General features: G+C 38.3%; 2 protein-coding genes and 1 long non-coding RNA gene across 9 annotated transcripts in view; 2 read left to right on the forward strand and 1 right to left on the reverse strand.

Annotated features, from left to right (window-relative positions):
- lims1 (LIM zinc finger domain containing 1) overlaps positions 1-8,434 on the forward strand; it is an 83,439-nt gene extending 75,005 nt beyond the window's left edge. For 4 of the 6 annotated variants that reach the window (XM_062975421.1, XM_008107060.3, XM_008107062.3 and 1 more), the window contains 5 exons: positions 927-1,019; positions 2,270-2,318; positions 3,937-4,012; positions 4,881-5,075; positions 5,914-8,434. In XM_062975421.1, the coding sequence (XP_062831491.1) occupies positions 927-1,019; positions 2,270-2,318; positions 3,937-4,012; positions 4,881-5,028 (366 nt within the window). In that variant the 3' untranslated portion in view covers positions 5,029-5,075; positions 5,914-8,434. The remainder of the gene's footprint in view (positions 1-926; positions 1,020-2,269; positions 2,319-3,936; positions 4,013-4,880; positions 5,076-5,913) is intronic. The other 2 variants (XM_003218736.4, XM_008107058.3) reach the window with 1 other exon arrangement.
- LOC134297557 (uncharacterized) lies at positions 198-10,362 on the reverse strand. Its single transcript, XR_010004347.1, has 2 exons — positions 9,410-10,362; positions 198-4,873 (listed from the first exon to the last, which is right to left on the reverse strand). It is a non-coding gene; the product is annotated as an uncharacterized LOC134297557 (long non-coding RNA).
- A 129-nt stretch (positions 10,363-10,491) lies between these two features.
- Positions 10,492-21,816, forward strand: part of rgpd4 (RANBP2 like and GRIP domain containing 4) — a 51,343-nt gene continuing 40,018 nt past the window's right edge. For both annotated transcript variants that reach the window (XM_008107055.3, XM_008107056.3), the window contains exons 1-5: positions 10,492-10,713; positions 18,207-18,274; positions 18,962-19,073; positions 20,911-21,063; positions 21,553-21,783. In XM_008107055.3, coding sequence (XP_008105262.2) covers positions 10,492-10,713; positions 18,207-18,274; positions 18,962-19,073; positions 20,911-21,063; positions 21,553-21,783 — 786 coding nt within the window. The remainder of the gene's footprint in view (positions 10,714-18,206; positions 18,275-18,961; positions 19,074-20,910; positions 21,064-21,552; positions 21,784-21,816) is intronic.

The following is a 21,816-nucleotide window of genomic DNA, read 5'->3' on the forward strand; positions in this document are numbered from 1 at the left end:
CAACCGGAAGGTTGAGAGTTCAAAGCCCGGGTCAAGGTGAGCTCCTGACCTTTAGCCCATTTTCCGCCTACCTAGTAGTTTGAAAACAAATGTGAATAGATAAATAGGAACCACACTAAAAAGCGGGGAGGTATTTGGTCTTGGCGTTTGATTAGAAAAAGGAGGAAATTTACAAAGAAAGCTCTTTGTCAGGGGGGTGGAGTGACAGAATAATACTTTATTTTTATACCCCACCTCCATTGCCCCGAGGGGACTTGGGGTGGCTTACATGGGGCCAAACCCAGGTAAAACAGCAAACCAAATAAAAACATCAGAAAATACAGACACAGATTAAAATTCAACACAGTAAACATAACAAGAATATAAAATAATAGTCATACTAAAACAAGGAATTGGCACCCAAGTAAACGGGTAAAAAAAAAAACCTGAACTGGGCAAAGTACAATGAGTATTATAACATGAGGTAGATTGATTCAGTGCAACCATCAATGAGAGAGCAGCTTGGGATGAGGTGATCCCTGTGATTGTAAACAAACTGGTAGGGCAAGATAAAGTGCCATAAATGAGGAAATGGCCACAGATACAAAGACTATCATGGGGATGGGGAATTCATTCTCCGAAAGCCTGTTGGAAGAGCCAAGTTTTTAGGCTCTTCCTAATTACTACCACGGTGGGGGCCTGCCTAATCTCCCTGAAGAGCGAGTCCCAGAGCCGGGGGGCCACCATGGAGAAGGCCCTCTCCCTCGTCCCCACCAGCCGCGTTTGTGATGGGGGTGGAAGCGAGAAAAGGGCCTCCCCCGACAAATGAAGAGATCGTGCAGGTTCATAGGGGGAGATACGGTCACAATAACAGAAAATAACAGAAAGCCTTCGACAATACAATAACAGAAAAATAAAGATAACTGGTACTTCTTTCTCCTTTCTAGCATTTTGTTTGTGCAAAGTGTGAAAAACCATTCCTTGGCCACCGTCACTATGAGAGGAAGGGATTGGCATATTGTGAAACACATTATAATCAGGTATGATTGCATTTTATATGGCATTATCATCTTAAGAGATATTTTTAGTATACTAGTTTTAAAATTTCCATTCTGCTTTTTAAATACTTGTAAATCAGGTTCATGTGAAAAAGTAGTATCTTACTTTCAACATTACATGTTAAAATGAATGTATTTTAATGAGCATAGACCAACACTGCTTTATTGTCCACTGCCAAGTGATTGCTTGATGCCTTTGCTGAGAGCATGAGTGTAGAAGCTGCCAGGTTGAGTCTGTGGCTTCCCTGGTGGGGAAAATCAGATGTTTTGCTGCACTGACTTTGCTAGTCAGCGTAGATAATACCAAACTAAATGTGCCAATGGCCTTCCATAGCATAAAACAAGCCCACTTCTATATATTTGTTTCAAAAATGTTTTGACAACCCAAATGTCACCTTGGTGTAACATTATGTAATCCTTGGATGGGATTCAGACAACCCTACATCATAGCAGGTGAGGGCAATTGGTTCAGTGTGGAATCCTTGTTGAGCTTGGGCCTTGATTCTTTCATACACGGTTGCAAATTCAAACACTGCAGCATCTCCCTTTAAAATTAAATCAAAATATGTGAACTGCTTTGCTAAGAAACTCATAAAAGCAATTTTTTGCTTAAAATGGAAATGAAACACAAAGCCATTGATCTGAAGATCATGCTTGGACAAAGTCATTTTTCAGGTAAAAATTTTTCTCTGATCGCTAGTGGTCTTTTGTCATTGTTTTCAATACAACATTTTTAAAGTTGATGGCTCTGTAATAAACTGAGCTTAATTTGTTATTTGAAACATGCAATGAAACAAGCTCCAAAATAACCTAAACAGCTTTTTTTCCAGTTTGCATTGCTTCACACATTTTGACAGATGAAAAGCAGCAGTGACAGTTGCAATTGATTGAAAATAAATGTTGCTAAGAAAAGGTTTAGTCTAATCATATTGGTCTGCAAAAACAAGCATGCTATAATCATTAGACAAGTAACAAGTAACACCAATCCCTAATCCTACATCTCAGTGAAGAAGGCTACACACACACCAAATAAAATTATGTGCATGTAGCAGGACAGTTTCATAATATAAGGTTTATCTGGAAACATCTTCAGGCATAACAAATTTCACATGTAAAGTTTGCACATATCATTTGAATAATAAGGCACATTTTGATGCTTTTAGCTGCTGATTTTCATTTTTGAATGTTCTGTGGATGTGTTCCTGATTTAGACATATTTTCTGTTTTCACAGCTGTTTGGTGATGTTTGCTTCCACTGTAATCGTGTGATTGAAGGAGATGGTGAGTCCCCATAGATATTCTTGTTTCATCTTTTCAGTAAAAAAGCACTTTACAAAGGATGTCTGAGAAAGGAAATGTTTCTTGTAAGGAACCATAAAGAGCTGGTAAAGCTTATTTCAAAAATTAAATATCTCAAAATATTCATGGTGCTAAAACTAACATGGAATAGTTATCATTTATTTCACACCTTTATTTTAGAGCAGTGATACCCTGGTTGTCAATCCAGGCTGTCAGGTTCAAGACTTGCAATTCTGTCCAAGCTATAAATTTTTGTAGAACACTGAAGATTGAAAGGTGGAGAATGAAAAATATAATACCTGCCAGAATTCTTCTGTGCCCCTTCCAAAGGGGGAGAATTTGGAGGAGGGCCTTGTCAACTCTGGCACCCCAATTATGAAATGAACTCCCTTTGGCTGTCCAAATGGCACAAAGGTTTCTTTCTGGCACCAAGCCAAAACCTGGTGTTTTCAATAGGAATTAATTTATTTTATAGTGCAAATGTGCATGGTTTTACACGGTAGCATATAAAGTGGTTATTATTTTAATCTACAAGTATTTTAAATTATTTTATTGTACATAACTCAGATTCCATGTTAAAGCTTTTAATAATTATTATAATAAAACAGTGTCAAGATTACGGTCCTATTACTGCTACTATGGTCATAGTACTTGCACTGATACAGTAAATAATGGGAAAGATCAGCCAAAAGTGGCTCTAGGTGCCAAATTTTAGAGAGCTCAATGTATAGCCAAAATAAACAATAACCCCCACAACAAATGAAGTGGTCAGAAGTTTAGTTTTGGTTATGAACAATTCAGATTTTCTTTGTAATCTTAACTAGGGTGGTGGGGGACTGTCCAATTTTAAAAAGAGAATCACCACACTTGGAAGCTTGGCAATTCACCATTTAGAGTGATGGTGACTAGGTACACAAAAACAAGCCCAATTTTCTCATATCTGCTGTAGAACATCAAAATGTATAATCCCATCATTAAGACACTTGAGTCCTATTATGCATTGGCAACTGTACTCCATAATCCAGACAATTCATATAAAATCACAGTCATGCAATCCATGTGTTCATGGTGGATCCCCTTCATCATGGCTAGAGCAGTTATACACAGAAGGCAAAAACAGCAACATCACTCACTGTGACAGGCTGTTGCATACTGTCCATTATTACTACCGAAATCCCACTAATCTACTTTTATTCTGTTGGATTGTGGACAGTTTATGGCAGCTTTCCAGCCACTTGCTGCTTGGCTAATCTGCAATCCAGAGAATGGAAGTGGTTAGAAAGGTTCAGCCCTAGCTTCAATAGCCACACAAAGTGGAAAAGTGCTGAATCTGTGTAAATGTTATAAAAGTCAAGCATGGTACATACTAATGAGTGTATTCATATGGCATACTGAGCCTAGACACCATACCAAATGTTCTGCTGTCAAATCTGCTTGTACAGATCTTCAATTTCAAACAATGTACAGTGATTTGGACAATTTTGTATCTGTCTTTTGAGATATTACTATGACAACATATGCTGTGACATTATAATGATATATGTAAACAACTGCTGTTAGTAATGGCATCTAGTTAATCCTGTTACTTCTTTTTTCATAGTGGTTTCTGCTTTGAATAAGGCATGGTGTGTGAACTGCTTTGCATGTTCTACTTGCAACACAAAGTTAACACTCAAGTAAGTAATTGTTTGTGATCCTGAAGGAAATGGCGATGTTCCGGGAAACTGCTAACCTCCTTGGAGATGTTGGGCTGCATTTTCCAGTATTCCTTTCCATTGCTTTATGCTGGCTAGACTTGGTGGAACGTGTAGTCCCACAATACTTGGAGGGCCGTCTGATTCCTCCCCCAGCACACAATAAAAGCTTGCACTTACTGAAGCAGACATTGGTTGCTTGTTCAGCAGGATGACCAGTTTACATTCTTTACTCCAGTCCAGAGCAATGTAGTACAGAACTTTAAATAACTTAAGGTGTCCGTATCCTATTGCTTTAACGCCTTTATGTAGAATAACATAGGCAGTATTGGTTCACAGCTTCAAGACGATTACATATTACCATGAATTCTTTTAAGATCCACATTTGGAAAAAGGAAACTCAGACTTAAAGTCTGTATGCTGGTATACACTCCAAAATTGGTACACCATATACATATTTGTGCAATCTCTTTTTTCCCCCCAACTTATTTTACATTTGGCCACTGCCACTTTTCATTCTCCACAGTATATGCAAGTAGAGGTTTTTAGAGTGTTTTCACTCATTGTGTATTTGAAATGTACATAGCATACGTTTTCTGCCTATGTAGCACATGAAGCTATGTTTATGGACATTAGCAGTGGACATGCATAGGAAAGCAATTGATGTCTTTCCTGTTCTGCAGTAACAAAGCCATGATTCAGTCTCAGGCAAAGGCAAATCATTTCCTATTACGATATTTGCAATTTTCACTTCATTTCTGTTTTCTGCTGAATTCTGTTTTTCTACTTGACCTGTCTTCTTGATGCTTTCCTGTTCTCCCAACTGTTTCTTCTTTGCTTTACCTGAAAGGGACAAGTTTGTTGAAATCGATCTTAAACCTGTGTGCAAACACTGTTATGAGAAAATGCCAGAAGAGTTTAAGCGGAGACTTGCCAAACGGGAGCGTGAACAAAAGGAAAAGGACAAACATAAAAAGAAAAAACCAGTTTGCCTGTAAACATTTCATTCCTGTCTTCTACTTTCTGTGCTCCTTCCTTCCTTTTGGTCAGTTTGAAGGAACTACATTTCTTTGAGATATTGTGGTGTGCATGCATATGTGATTATAATAAAGTCTCATTCTCAATATCTAACGGCATTTTACAGGACTAAGGTATGAGATGCATCCTGCATGTATGGGAGTACTTTTTATATATTGAAAGGTTCGAGCACAACTTCAAACATGAATGTGGGAAATTCCCAGAGAGGCTTGCCTTGTTCAATTCCATTGCCTTGTTCATAGTCTTTTAAAGGGGATCCAATGTCATCACCTTTCAATTATAGCTTTGTTTGCTTCCCCTTTTTTTTTTTAGTCTGTTTTGCTTTTCAGAGAAAAATCAGTTAAGAAGGGAAAGATGCAGTGCCTGCATTATACTTTTGGACTGGTAGTGCTTGGATTTGTCTGTTGCAGAAATTGTTGGTCAAGGTCTAATGGTATATTTCAATATCAAATACCAATATAAATGGCATATTCCCTGCAGCTCTCTTGGTAGCAAAATATATTTCAGAATGTAAGAGGGACTGCAGAAGGGAAAATGGATTACCATTTCTGACAGAAAAGCAGGATCCCAATAATCAGGTCCTGGTTTCCACATCTCTCTTGACAAAACTGTAGATGTTGGATTGAAATGTGCCCATTTTAAAAGAGACAGCTCAAAACAAATGCTGGGACCTAAAAGGCGTTTGTACACTAATAATAATGTCTTTATGTTATTAAACTTCCAAAAATAATAGAAGTGTAATTTAAACCGAATTGTAGAGTTTAGTTTTAATTTATTGTCAGCTAATTGTACACATGTATGGATTTTGTTTGTATCTGTTAAGACACATTTTTTTCCCTTTCCAGAAACAAGTTTGTGGAATTTGATATGAAGCCTGTCTGTAAGAAGTGCTATGAGAAGTTTCCGCTAGAACTCAAGAAGAGACTTAAAAAATTGGCTGAAACTTTGGGAAGAAAGTGAAACCCTCTGCTTCTAGATCTCCTCTTGCTATGCAACATGTAGGAAATTGTATTGATGTAAACAGACTTAATTTTGTTGAGTCTATCAAACATTAACTCAGAAGAAAAGTATTCCTCAGCATGACTAGCTATATACTAATACATTTGCCTCACTTTGAAAATATACCTCTAAAGCTCCTTCATGTTAAGGTTTGGAAACATGTGGGTCTCCATATGTAATTGGATTGCTGCAGCCATCAATCTTAGTTATCCTTGCGAATAGTAAGGTTTGCAATCTAGAAATGTATAAAAGCCACATGTTCCATAACCATGCTTTTAATCTCAAGCAACCATATTCAACCATTTAAATAATGTATCTTACACCTATATGGCTTTATAGATATATATACATATACATCCCTTGTATTTGCTTAGCAGATGGTGGATGAAAAAATAGTGGACATTGGGAATAAAGTATAAGATTTCCCTTGACAAAAGACCAAATCATTATAAACTAAATTCCAATATGATTTGTCTAATTTTTGTCAGCTGGAGCAAAATGTAGCAGAACCAAAACAACGTAGAAATACGCCCAGCTTTATGCTGGCTCCTGACTGTCAGTGTGACATAACTTTCTTCTCTTCATCTCTGAAAATGGGCTCAAGAAAATTTGGTGATGCATTGAGATGGTTACCATATGAACCTGACTAAATCCTCTCACCAGAAACCAACCCATCATTGGATCCTAGCAGGAGTTTATACTTAATTTGGGACTGGAATCTTATAGACACTTATTTGTCGATTAGTCATAGGATTATCTCAAGGAGTGCCCTGTTCGGTGCCAACAAAATATTCATTGAATCATGGCCATATAATTACTTACCAATACATATATATATGTATATGCATATGTATTGGTTTTAAACACTCTTCTATTCAGTATTAAAATTTGAGTTATTCTAACAGAGGTGTTCTGGTATAAATGAGGACTTATGCTTCTAACTGCTAAGTATATTTAGCAATGTGTGTTGAACTGGCCAGTCTTAATGTTAAAATTTTTGAGAACAGTTATCACGATATTTTTGAAAAATTAGTGCTGGTTATATAATATATTGTTTGTAAAGTAATGGGAATCAACAACTACCATATATACTCGAGTCTAATGTACCATCAAATCTAATTCGCCCCTCCATTTTCAAAACCCTGAAAACAAAAAAAGTATTGGCTGCTGAATGTAATGCGCAGCAGCAAAAAGTGCATTCTTTGTAATATGGCCATTCCAGTTGCTGCCTCCTTAGAAATCTTTCTTTAAAAGCAGAAGTGTTAGAACACCAAACCTTCCAGCAATGGAAAAAAAACCCTTGGGGTGCATGTATGCTGTAGAATGAATCCACTTTAACTGCCTTGGTTCAATGCTATGGAGTCATGGGATCAGTAGTTTTACAAGACCTTAAGCCTTCTCTGCCAAATAATGCTGATGCCTCACCGAACTACAAAGCCCAGCATTGCATAGCATTGAACCATGGCAATTAAATTACAGATGAAGTCCCTGAAATAGGAGCTCTAGGTGCTCCTGAAGCAGATTCCCCTTTGCCTTTGGCTCAGCACTAAGATTACTGTATTATTCAAATCTAATGAGCACCCTAATTTTGGCAAGGTGATTTAGCCAAAAAAAGGTGTTAGTTTCGAGTAAATACAGTATATGCTCAGACTTTGTGCTGATGACTCGAGGAATGCTCTGTAAAAAAAAAAAAAAAATCCCAAAATTCAGGACAAGTTCATATTCTGTCAGGAGGCCTTTTAAAACTTCTTCACTAGCTTATTGGAAAGAATTCAATATATCTGAGTTTTGAAGATCCTGAGATCTTTAACACCCTGGATATGAACTTTAAAGAAGCCATATTTACCAACTTTTTGCAGAGATTAATAATTTTTGTAACTGACTGATATACACAAGATTGGAGGCTGCATTTCTTATATAATTGGAACACAGTGACTCCAGAATGCATCATTTAAAGATGGCAACTCAAACCAGAAAATGGCAACAGAGTCTTGTATAACTAAAAATATATAAACACAGAGCTACTTGAATATAATGGGAATTTTTCTGTATAACAGATAGATATTCCTGTGTGCTTTTGTATTTCATTTCCTTGTTGTGCCTTATTCTGCCACATGTATGCAATATTAGCCAAAATATCTATATACTGTTACCTTGTATTTTTATGCAGAAGATCCATGCCAAGGCCTTTCAAATGATGGCATATACTCAACCTTTTCAATGACAAAAGATGCTTTTTGATGCTACTTTCTTTTTTATTTTCTCTCTTTACTTATTCCAGAATAGTACACAAAATAAAAATCTGGACGTGTACTGATTCTGACTGAGAGTATAGTGTGTTAATTGGTCAATAAAATATAATCGTTATTTCATCTTCTTCCTTTGCTGGCTAGAGATTACATATTGTAAGTAACTACAGTCCTCCATAAATGCCATATGCAAGTCTTTATCTGCTCACTCATAAATCATGACCAAATCTAAGAAACTAGAGTTAATACGGTCTATCCAATGCCATTTTCTGAATCAGCAACCCCCAAATTACCATAGGAATAGGTCCCGAGACCAAAGTGTTCATGGAATTTACTTCCAAATAATTGAATATAGGTTCAGTGGGAATAAACATGTGGGATTGTATTGTCATAAATGTGATTTGCTAGAGAATTGCAAAGGGATGACAAATCTCATTCATAAATTAGTTTGCAATTTATACTTATACCCTGATGGTTCATCAGGAGAGGGGAATATTAAATAAAATTATTTGTTATTATAATTATTATTGCCATCACCACCATCATTATAAAGATAGAATTAATATCCAAACATTATATGACGATATAATAATAGTAATACTATGTATACAAATTTTTAATAGAATTGCGTCTAAATATTCACATCATAAATCTAATTACCTAGCCCCAAAATTCCCAAAGTTATTGTATTAACTATTCTGCTACATATTTTGCTGTTTCCCTGAAAGTCAGAGAAGCAGCAATAGTCTGGGTGACCTATTTCACCAAATCTAGTGTCACACCCAGTGACATCATTAATGTCAATCTCCAGATATCAATCCCTGTCACATCAATCACAGGCTCTGTAATGTACCCACGCCCCTGGTGGCGTAGTGGACTAAAGCCTCGTGACTTGAAGGTTGGGTTGCTGACCTGAAAGCTGCCAGGTTCGAATCCTACCCAGGGAGAGCGCAGATGAGCTCCCTCTATCAGCTCCACGCGGGGGACATGAGAGAAGCCTCCCACAGATGGCCAATTCTGTCACTCCAGAAGCGACTCAAGCTGCTCCTGATATGGAAAAAAAATGTACCCACAAACTTCGTAAGCTCCTTACCTCAAATCAACAACAACAGAAGAGACCTTGGGCCATGAATCTACTCAAAATATAGTTGTGATGGTACAAAGCCGAAGACCACTTTCTGGAGATCTGAGATAAGACCAAGTTGTTGAAAGCTTTCATGGCTGGAATCACTGGGTGAGTTTTCCAGACTGTATGGCCATGTTCCAAAACCATTCTTTCCTGACCTTTCATTCACATCTATGACAGGCATATTCAGAGGTTGTGTTGTCTGTTGGAAACTAGACAACTGGGGTTTATACACTTTTTGAGTGTTGCTCTTTCTTTGCTGTCCTGATTTTAGAGTTTTTTTAAATACTGGTAGCCAGATTTTGTTCATTTTCATGGTTTCCTCTTCTGTTGAAAGTGTCCACGTGCTTGTAGATTTCAGTGGCTTCTCAGCGTAGTCTGACATTGTGGTTGTTAGAGTGGTCCAGCATTTCTGTGTTCTCAAATAATCTGCTGTATCCAGGTTGGTTCATCAAGTGCCTTGCTATGACTGACTTCTCTGGCTCAGAAAACAGGAATTCTAGACATGAAACAATCAGGGCCAGCTAACACCTCCCAACAAAGGATTCCCACAGGCAGGAAGAAGCAAGGCCTTGAAGCTGAAATGCCATTCAATGCTAATCAAAATGGCCAGTTGCACCATTCATGCTGGCCTCCAACAGACAAGCGTTCTTTCTCCCACCTTGGACCCTCCACAGATATATAAACCCCATTTGACTGGGTCCCAACAAACCTCACAATATCTGCGGGAGAAACGTTATGAGGAATGTTTCTGGAACATGGCCATACAGCCCGGAAAGCACACAGCAATCCTCGGACTTTATTCATTTTTGGATAAGGGGTCCTTAATATGTCTAACGGTACTCGGAAGGTTTCTTCCTACGCGATGTGAGAGCATATCTACTTTTTTATCTATCTCTATGGGCGCAAAAAAAAAAACAACCCGTAGGCCACGCCCCTTCCCCAATTTTATGAAGGAAGCACGCCTTGTAGGCACTTCCGCTCCGCTGCCTCTCTTTCGTCACTTCCGTCGCGCTGCCGACGCAACAGACGTGTCTTGAGGCCCGCGCATGCCGACGCGCGTGGTGGCGTCATCACCATCGCTCTTCGAGAGGGGAAGCGACGAGACCGGCTCGGCTGTGCTGTGCTCCCCACCCTTCTTCGCCGCCTCCTCCTCTTTTCTGGCGGCGCCAGGGCGCTCTGTGGGGGCCGCCACCATGATGAGGCGGAACAGGGCCGAAGTCGACCGTTACGTGACCTCGCTGCAGGCCTCGGCGTCTTCTCCCAGAGAGGCGAGTGGCGTAGAATTGAAGGCAGGCTGGCTGGGTGGGTGCGTCTATCTCAGGAGAGGGTGCCCAGCTCAGCGTTATTCCCGTCAAGGGTTCGCAGGAGGCCGCTGATTGGTGCGCTCAGCGTTCGCTTTTGAAGGCGTTCTCCAATGGGCTTCCCGACCCGGGGCTCGCAAGGAAGGCGCCTCTCTTGGAAGGAAGAGGAGGAGGAAGCCGGGCTGGGCCCCGTTGGCGTTGCTTCCTCTTGGCTCCTGTTTCCCAACAGTTTTTTTGGAATTGGCGGGAACTCTCTTGGGCTGCATTTACACTCCACTTTTAACAGCGGTGTCTCCAATGCTATGGAATCTTGGGACCTGTAGTTTGACAATGCCTTTATTGCATTTATATACCGTTTTCTCACCCCTGGGGGACACACAAGGCGGTTCACATGAGAGAAGCGTTTCCCTGCTAAACACTGCAAGTGTCTCACCGAACTACAGCTCCCGGAATTCCACAGCATTGAGCTATGACTGTTAAAGTGGCTTGCATTCGATCTACAGGGTAGAGGCACCCATGATTAATGGGTGCATCTACACAAGGCATGGGCAAACTTCGATCCCTCAAGTGTTTTGCACTTCAACTCCCAAAGTATTATTTATTTATTTAAAATATTTATATTCGCCCTTCACACCCCAGAGGGGACTCAAGGCGGAGCACAACATATATACGGCAAACATTCAGTACCAGAACATAAAATAATCTATAAATATACATAAACACTAAAATCAGTTATCTTCACATTGAAACAATTATTTAAAACCATCACAACATACTGGATTTGGTCAGCATCATGAAATTTCCTATTGCTGCCGTTATTGCACTGTCCCAAAGGCTTGGTCCCAAAGCCAAGTTTTTACCATCTTAAAGGACAGGAGGGAGAAAGCTGATCTAATCTCACCAGGGAGGAGTTCCATCCCCGAGGGGCAATCACTGAGAAGGCCCTGTCTCTCTTCCCCGCCAATCATGCCTGTGATGGTGGCGGGTCTGAGAGCAGGGCCTCCCCTGAAGATCTTAATCTCCGTGGTGGTTCATAGAGGGAGATGCGTTCGGACAGGTAAGCTGGGCTGGGGCCATTTAGGACTTTATAGGCCAAAGTCAGTGCTTTGAATTGTGCTCATTAGCAAACTAGCAACCAATAAAGCTGATTGCAACATGGAAGTTGTGTGCTCCCTGTACACTGACCCAGTTATTAACCTGGCTGCCTTTCGTTGGATTATTTGAAGCTTCTAAACCAGGGGTCCCCAAACTACGGCCCAGGGGCCACATGCGGCCCATCGAAGCAATTTATCTGGCCCGCACAGCGGTGGCTCCCTCCTCCACCGAGTGCATGCCTTCCAAAGCTTTGCTTGATTATAATGGTATTTTAATTATTATTTAATGAATAATTAATTTTAAGGGGTGCTTTGCTAGTGCTTTTGGTGTACAAAGGCAGAAGGGAGTTTGACTGGATGTCCCAAGGGGTCACTCCCAACCCTCTTTAGTATTATTATTATTATTATTATTATTATTATTATTATTATTATTATTATTGACACAAAGACACAGTATAACACAGCAAACGAGATATATAAGCTGGATTTTGTATCACAAAATCACAATTCAAACACTTCCAAAGCATTTAGGACTGTGTGATGTATTATTATTATTATTAACAACATTGAGGCTGTGTGGCCATCTGTCAGGGGTGCTTTGCTTGTGCTTTTGGTGCACAAAGCAGAAGGGGTTTGGACTAAATGGCCCAAGGAGTCTCTTCCAACCTTCTTTATTATTTTATTATTATGATTAACATTGAAACTGCATTTGTTCCAGTTTTTTTTATTTACTCAAAATAAGATATGTGCAGTGTGAATAGGATAGGTTAAAAAAACAATTATAGTCCGGCCCTCCAACAGTCTGAGGGACCATGATCTGGCCCCCTGTTTAAAAAGTTTGGGGACCCCTGTTCTAAACAGTCTTCAAAGGCAACCCTACGTAGGCCACATTGCAGTAGTCTATCCTAGATGTAATGAGAGAATGGACCATCATGGCCAAGTCTGACTTCCCAAGGTGCAGGCGCAACAGGCACAGAAGTTTTAATTGTGCGAAAGCCCCCCTTGCCACCGCTGAAACCTGAGATTCCAGGCTCAATTATAAGTCCAGGAGGACTACCAAGCTGCAACCTGCGCCTTCTAGGGGAGTGTTACCCCCTTCAGCACAGGCTGTAACCCTCTACCCTATTCGGCCTTATGACTGACCAGTATCAGCTGTTAGGAAAGTTGGGGGTTGAAGTCCAAAGGGCCAAAGTTTTCCCATGCTTGTGTATAATAATAACTTAATTTTTATATCCTGTCATCATCTTCCCAAAGGAACTCAGGGCAGCTTACATGGGGACCAAGCCCATCATATACAAATTTTACCATCTAAGACACAGTTAAAAACATAATAACAATATAGCATAAACAATCTGATTAGAACAATTTAAAACAGTAAAGTATAAAAACATTGTAAAAGTGTATCAAAAACCAATTTTACAACCAGCAAACCAGGGATATGGTGGGCATGATCAGATTAGAGAGGGTAGGACAAGGACTTGTGCAAAATGCAAATTATAGGGCTGGGGGGTAAAGTGCTGAATAAACCTAATCAGTAAATTAGGGCTTGGAATTCATGATCAGGGATTTACCGTCATTCAAAAGCACACTGGAACATCCAGGTTTTCAAGTCCCTGTGGAAGGCTGACAGAATGGGGGCTAACCTAATTTCCCTTGGGAGGGAGTTCCAGAGCCAGGGGGTCACCACCGTGAAGGCCCTTTCCTTCCATCTTAGCAACCGTGCTTGTAAAGGTGGCATGAGCGAGAGGAAGGCCTCCCCGGCAGATCTTAAGGTGTAGGCCTTCTAAGTTTGAGGGTTATAAAAACTTTCCTTTATTTAAAAAAATCCATGCTAGTTTTGTAGAAATTGGACATTCTAAATCTAAAAATATTGCTCCATCAGAGACCATTTTTTGTAGTTGGTGGGAGCTCTCTTAGGCTACATTTACACTGTAAAGTGAATTTGGTTTGACACCACTTTTGACTGCCATGCTCAATACTATGAAATGATTGAAGGTGTAATTTTATAAGGTCTCTAATTTTCTCTGCCAAAGTGTGCTGGTGTTCCACCATACTTTAAATCCCAGGATTCCTTTGCACTGTGCCACCATGAGTGGTTTTCAACTGTATTTATTCTGCTGTGTAGATGTACCCTTACTTTAGTAGTTTTACATTGAATTCACCTCTCTGCATCCAAGCCCAACGGATTATATATCCACACAATCAAACATCCACGTTTTTAAATGCAAAAAGCAAACCTTTCTTTTCCTGTTGTAAGGGGCTATCTTACTATGCCATTTTGTGTCGTGGGACTTGAGCATCCACTAATTTTGGTATTTACAGGGGTCACAATGTATGCCAAGGGCCTGCTGTATGTGAGTGGGTGAAATTAGTTTTTAAATGACTAAATGCTTGAAAGAACTGCGTGGTACAATATCTTTATTATGTTTTTCAAACTCCCTATGCACTATGAAGTAGGCCAGGCTGAGAGAATTCATGGCAGCAGGCTCCAAGACACCCAGTTATGATCAGATGGCTAATAAATGTTGAGTAGTGAACTCCCATAACCTCTAGGAATCCAAAGTATCTGGAGAATCCTTGATTGGAACTGATCCTGTTAAAGAACATCCCTGGGCTGTTCAGTGTGACTATCGACACCATCTCTTCGAAGTTGGCTATAGAATTACATTGGAGGAGAGATTTCTAAAGAGTTGTGCTCTCTAGGAATTAATAGGTCATCTAGCAGACTGCTTCTTAAACTCTGGATCCTAACCCCAAAGGAGTCCCTCTACCTCAGTGTTGGAATCATAGAAAATGTGTGTCTGAGTGCCACCATTTACACAAATCTGTTAACAACAATGTGTAGTGTTTACAGTGGGCTCTGCAGAAAATGCTTCATTTGTATTCCAGAAAAAGAAAAATAGCCTGTTTAGCAAACCTAGCAAATGCTGATTTGCTATCAGTAAATCTTTGATTCTTATACCTATTTTATATATCTGGGGTAATGTAACAATTTCTCAGGCAGAAAGGGATCACAAGTGGAAAAATTTTTAAGAAGCCATTTTCTAGTACATCTCTGCAGTCAAACTCTAGCAGAAGTGTCCATAGAATCACACTAGAGGTCTCAGAGATTCTGGTAGAGGCCATATAAAAAAAATCTGCAAATAATCAGATCCATAAAGTGAACCCCACTAATGTAGGGTGGACTGTACATTCTCCAAACTCGACCCTAGCTATTTCATTGGCCTTTCAGTTCCTGTGTTAGCTTTTAAAGTATTTCTGCTAAAACAGCATCAAATCTGCACCAGCCACAAGGCATGCAACATAGGTTGCTCGTAGCTTCTCAATATTATGAACATTGCTCACGTGCAGATATTTGTGCATTTGTTAGATTGGCCTCCAGCTGTCTCCCCTTAAATCATGTTTCTTTTTCCCAAACACATTTAATTAGACTCCATGTATGATAATTAAAAGCTAGAATAAATTATGTTTAAAATTTCTGTCTTGCAAGTTCTCACTGTGGGTAATTTAATGGTTTTTCCATATTGAATTCTTGTCTACTTTGCAAGGGACCTAAGAGGCAAATCAGTTGCTTTATTTAAATGTAATTTTTTATTCTAGTTGTTAGTTGCTGTGATTTGTGAACACATGTTTAATTTGTAGCAAGAGCTCGTGTTCTGTTTGTTGTTGTTGTTGTTGTTGTTGTTTAAGGTTTTTGTTGAACAAATTAATCATCATTGTTCTAATTATTGGTTCCAAAACTCCTTGATGTTTTTAACCCTTTGAAATGGATAAACTGGCCCAAATCCTCTCGAAATCACCAATGGACCGCTCCAAAAACATTTAAAGTCACAAGTAAATATTACTCCTAATAGCAAAAAATGAATTTTGATGTGTTAATTTTTAAAAATGATCTTATTTGACCCTGTTGCCCCAGAGCAACATGTTACAGGTAGTAAGATGAGTTCTTCCAATATGGAAAGCATTCCATTGTTTTTACTTCTCTTAAAATCCAGTTTAATGATTGCCAACTTGAACATATGAAACGTTACTTAGTATACAGTTTCCCTTATCCATGGCATTTGCATCTGCAGTTTTATTTATCCATGTCTGGCAAAATATGTTCTCTCCAGGCATTTTCTAGATCCTCCAGCATTACTTTATTTTATTTCAATATCTGCAATTATCTGTGGTTCCATGTATCCAAGTGAAGTCCAGGAATATATATACATGTCTTTTACTGTGTTGAATTTTAAACTAATGCAAAAAGAAAGCAATGTTGGGCCAACAAAATGTCTGATTGCACATATCTGCTCTTAAAGTAGGTGGCACATTCAGAAAAGAGACAGATAAGTCCCTGTTATACACTACTCTATTTTCAGAACAGAGTTGTGCAAATTCACATTCTTCTTTATGACACAAAAAGCTTTAAATTTTATTCCTGTGTAGATAAGGAGAAACTATATTCTTAACTTGTGTTCTGACAAATCACCACTCAACTGGTAAAAGCTGCAGAGTTCACCACTTTGTAAAATCCAATGTTTTTCTCCAGTGGCAGTAGCTTAAAGTATCCTAACTAGGTAGTGGTCCGTTTATTTGCCTTTGACGGTTCTCTTATATAATTTTCCAAGGATAGATGCCATTAAAAAGGGAGATAAATGCTAACTGGATCTTCAATTTTAGCAGGAGATAAGACAGAACTATAGTAAGTAGAATATCTAGTTCAAGTCTCTCTGGCCGTATCATGTGAAGTAGACCTATGGCTAACAGTTGCTCAGGACGGCTTACAGTAAATCATAAAAATGTTGCATGTGTTAACAATTGAACGTGACATGTAGTTTTACAACCACAAAATAATTATCCACTACTTCTGTAACTAAGCTGACACCAATTTGTAATTTGAGCCATCAACAGTGTACTGCATTTCTGAGAGATCTGTGATCTAATTTCTCTGTCATAAAAGGGCTAGAATGAGACATCTGTTATCTCTGTCTGAGGATGAAAGGACATAATTAAACAAAAAAAGCAGTGGCTTTTCCTTAACTTCCAAATTAGGTTGAAATGATGGGCCAGTATAGCTGCAGTTACACAACAGAGAGGGAACATTCTTTACTCTGGAACACCCAGCAACCCACATTTTTGTTATTGAGGGAAGAACTTTTTGAGACATCTGAAAAGTGGTTTTCTGGAGTGACTAGTTCGCACCTCACTGTTTACAGAGACATTTAGTGCTCTTAAATAGCCACCATTCCATCCTTGAAATACTTGTCCTCGCCATTCCTGTTGCAATTTATTTTACTTGGTTGTAACAAGAAATGAATATCTGGGTCTGGAAAAATGTATTTGCTGGCATGCTCTTTTTTGTTCTGTGTGAATTGACATATTTTAATAAATCTTGGTTTCAGAGATGGGCCATTAAGCAGTTACTAAGAAAATCTTGGCCATGTGTTAGTAAAAACAAAGACCAATGACTTTCAAACTGTTACAATTTGGAGTACAGTAGAGTCTCACTTATCCAAGCTAAATGGGCCGGCAGAAGCTTGGATAAGCGAATATCTTGGATAATAAGGAGGTATTAAGGAAAAGTCTATTAAACATCAAATTAGGTTATGATTTTACAAATTAAGCACCAAAACATCATGTTATACAACAAATTTGACAGAAAAGGTAGTTCAATACACAGTAATGTTATGTTGTAATTACTGTATTTATGAATTTAGCACCAAAATATCACGATATATTGAAAACATTGACTACAAAAATGGCTTGGATAATCCAGAGGCTTGGATAAGCGAGGCTTGGATAAGTGGGACTCTACTGTAGTTTGAACTGTTACCCTGTTTCCCCTAAAATAAGACATCCCCAGAAAATAAGACCTAGTAGAGGTTTTGCTGAATTACTAAATATAAGGCCTCCCCTGAAAGTAAGACCTAGCAACGTTATTGTTTGGAAGCATGCCCACCGAACACAACACCAGAGCATGCAGGATCAGTAAATGTATGTACCATAAAGTGTTGTACATGGAAATATTGGTAGTAACAATAAATTCTTGATAGGGTTCAGTTTATCTGGTTATGCTGGTTTATGATGACAACTACTGTACAGTATATAATAAATGTTCATTTTTTTTGTTCAACAATAAATGTGAATTCTTCTTCATGGAAAAATAAGACATCCCCTGAAAATAAGACCTAGAGCATCTTTGGGAGCAAAAATTAATATAAGACACTGTCTTATTTTCGGGGAAACACGGTACATTCTGAAATAGGAAACTGTAATCTGCAAAATGTGGAAGTCTTAAAATCCATCCCATCACAAGATTCAAACTATAAATAACCAATTAGAGACATTTTTTTTTAAAAAAAAACTACATTTCTCTCTTCTTAGAAATCCATGAAAGGATTCTTTTTTGCCAAGCTCTACTATGAAGCAAAGGAATATGAACTTGCTAAAAGGTAAAAGATCTCTAAAGTAACTTGTTGTGTGCTGTGATTCTGAATAGCCTTTTTTCAGGTTTTGAGCACCTACTGTTTAGAGATTGACTTCCAGTTTAGTGTGTGACAAGTACTCATGTATAAATCTTGAAATCTTTGTACAGAAATCGATCAAAATTTCTAGATGAACTTATCCATGTGTCAGTGTAAGTACTGTACCTTAACTCTTAATAAAAAGGAACCATCCCCTTTTCTGAGTAGAGTGGCAAAAGGCAAGAAGAACTTTTAAAAAGTATTGGCCTCCTTGACTCTCTCCTCTGTAGCAGCGACTGCTTCTGTTCTTTTGAATGTTGGGATGAGAAAATGTTTCCCTCTCCACAGAATGACCCTCGACTTATCAACAGGTCACATCAAAATCCGTAATTTTGCCCAGAAACCTTCCCTCAACTTATACGTGAAGTTGGTTTATACATGAGTGTATACAGTATATTTATGATATGTTTATAGTAACTCTTGCATTTCTCATGCATGTTTTATATAATGTGCAGAACTAATGCTAAGTGTTCCTTAACAATGTACAGTGTAACTTTAAAACATGATACATGAAAGTTGATGCTCCTGATTCTCTTTTAATTATAACAACATAATGATTATTTTCACCAGTCATTAACTGCCTGCATTTTAACTTGCTATGCTGTTTTTGCAAAGGTACATATCTACCTACCTTGGTGTCCAAGAAAGAGATCCCAAGGCACACAAATTCTTGGGACAACTCTATGAAGTGGAAGATAATGTAGAGAAAGCTGTAGGTTGTTACAAGGTGAGAAAGCACTGACATGGTTTGTGTACATGGCTGCTAGTTACATGAATGAACTTCTTACTGAAATATACTCAGTATTTATTTTGAAATAAATTAGAGTGTTAGAAAATAATTTCTAAAATGGTGTAACAGTATAAGTCTACACTAAAACTGGGTCTGAAACTATCTACCAAATTCTAGCTCAAGAAATAGTTGCATTTCCTCTAAAAATCATAGGACTTGTACACAGATAAAGCTTTACAGCAGGGGCAGACAACTTCAGAGGCATGGGACCATTTTCTGCCACCTCAATAGACCCATTATATGTCTCAGTAATTCTTGTTGGATATAAGAACGTACAGAGAGGGAAGTGTCTTATTTGTGATTTATTTTCCAAGAAAAGTGATTATTTTGTTTGACCCAATATGAACAAATCATTTCACCAATTCTATAATAATTTCCAAGTTGCTTTGGCCAGTATGTTAGCTTATCCAGCTAACTGGATTATTACATGGCTAGTTTTCCTCCCCTTTTCTGTAAAGTACAGAAACAAAAAAGAAACATCTTAACTCATTTGTTGTATGAGCTAGCAGGAAATAAGAAAGTGCTAGCTTCCCATGAAGCTTTTAATTCTTCTATTATGAGCCTCTTTACCGTTAGCCTTAAGATATGCAAGCAAATAATGTTAGATGTGCTCAGTTGTCTAAATTACTGAACTTATTTTCATTTAGGATCTGTGTCTGTATTTCAAGCACCCTGGTTAACTACACAAACCAGCACCTTTTCTTTTGTTACACTTCCAAGCCCTTGCAGCTTTGCAGGCTAATTTTCCCCCTTGGGTCAGCAGCAATTTTAGCTTGGTATCTGGTCATGACTAGCACATGTCACTCTGTTTTTGATTTATAAATTCCAAATAGGATCATATTGTTCAACTCAGATGAAAATAGTAGCTGCACTGCACCAAAACACAAAACCAGGAGGTAATGCTGCTAAGATTCCTGAAGATGATGGGGTGGGGCGTGGCAGGAAAATAGGAAGGTCACAGTGCTACGAAATGACCTTAGGTTAAAAATGATAGGAGAGTGGCAGGAGTCCCCTTAGGCCCCTTCTACACTGCCAGATAATCTAGGTTATCAAAGCATTCTCTGCTTTGAACTGGATTATATGGCAATGTAGATTAAGATAATCCAGTTCAAATCAGGTAATGTGGATTTTCTGCTTTGATAACCTAGATTATCTGGCAGTGTAGAAGGGGCCTGAGACACTGCTGGTAAGATTACAAGGGGTGGGAAAATAGGTTCTAGACAGCACTCCTGCTAGTTACAACATCAGAATATAGTGTTCTCTCACTTACCATGGGGATTACTTTCCAGGACCACCCTCAATAAGTGAAAATCCGTGAAATAGGGACACTGTTTTTATTTTAATATTTATGCATTATTTTAGTAGTTATACACTATTTAAAGTCTTTATCAACCAAACGTGTCTTGATAAATCACCTCCTTCTTCTCCTGTTGCTGCTTGGGCTCCTTTTCTCTCCCTTCAGCTTCACCTTCCTCCCTTCCTTAGGCTGTAAATTGTAAATTTTTATGAGATAGATAGATATATATATATATATATATATATATATATATATATATATATATATATATATATATATATATATATATATAAAGAGTTTGTTAAAAAAACAGTGAATCCTCAAAAAGTGAACTGCGAAGTAGTGAGGGAACACTTCATTCTAAGTTTTTAAGCTTTTTAACTTGGATAGATGTGTTATAGTTCTCTGTGTTGCAGAACTCATGCATACACCCAAAATTAAACTGTATCTATTTCCTCTCTTTAATTGGGCCTTCAGCGTTCAGTGGAGTTGAACCCAACACAAAAAGATCTTATACTGAAAATCGCAGAACTACTATGCGATAATGACATTACTGATGGTAGAGCAAAATATTGGGTTGAAAGAGCAGCTAAACAGTTTCCTGGAAGTCCTTTGGTTTTCCGACTCAAGGTAAATTTTCCTTTAAATGTTTGAAGTTTGACAATATACACAAACTTGGAACACTTTAAAACCATTTGTTATTCATTACTTTTGCAAGGTAATTTATTGATGTTGCTCATTAAGAGAACAGCATGTTGCTTTCCTGTTAATTTTGTTAGTAGGAATTGATGGGTAAATAACAGCCATTGGGTTGAAATTTTAGATAGAATTAGCAGCATCAAATTTAAGCATGGGAGTAGTACCATGCAGGTAATTTAGCAAATACCTAATAGCATGTAAGAATTTTTTGAAAAGTGTAGTGAAAAAAAAAAATCAGAGGGACTAAATATATGTTTTAATCATTTTACGTTCTTGAGAATGTTTATGTTTTTAGCTTGGACACATAATGCCATTTTTTAAAAGTGAAAAAGTATGTTATCTATTTTTCATGTTAAAATTACACACACACACACACACACGATACCATTGGTCTCAACTTGTCTTATATCTTCACCATAGGAACGTCTCTTGGATTCCAAAAGTGAGGATGGGTGGAATCAACTGTTTGATTTGATCCAGTCAGAACTTTATGCCAGACCAGATGACATATATGTTAATATCAGATTAGTGAAACTGTACATGTCCAACAAAAGACTTAAAGATGCTGTGGCACATTGTCAGGAAGCAGAGAAGAAAATTTCCTTGCAGTCAAGTTTGGAGTGGTGTTCATGTGTTGTACAGACACTTAAGGTTTATGTGGTTTTTTTTTCTTTTCTGAAATAT

The sequence above is a fragment of the Anolis carolinensis genome, chromosome 3 (assembly GCF_035594765.1).
Source record: "Anolis carolinensis isolate JA03-04 chromosome 3, rAnoCar3.1.pri, whole genome shotgun sequence".
In the NCBI taxonomy this organism is placed as follows: domain Eukaryota; kingdom Metazoa; phylum Chordata; class Lepidosauria; order Squamata; family Dactyloidae; genus Anolis; species Anolis carolinensis.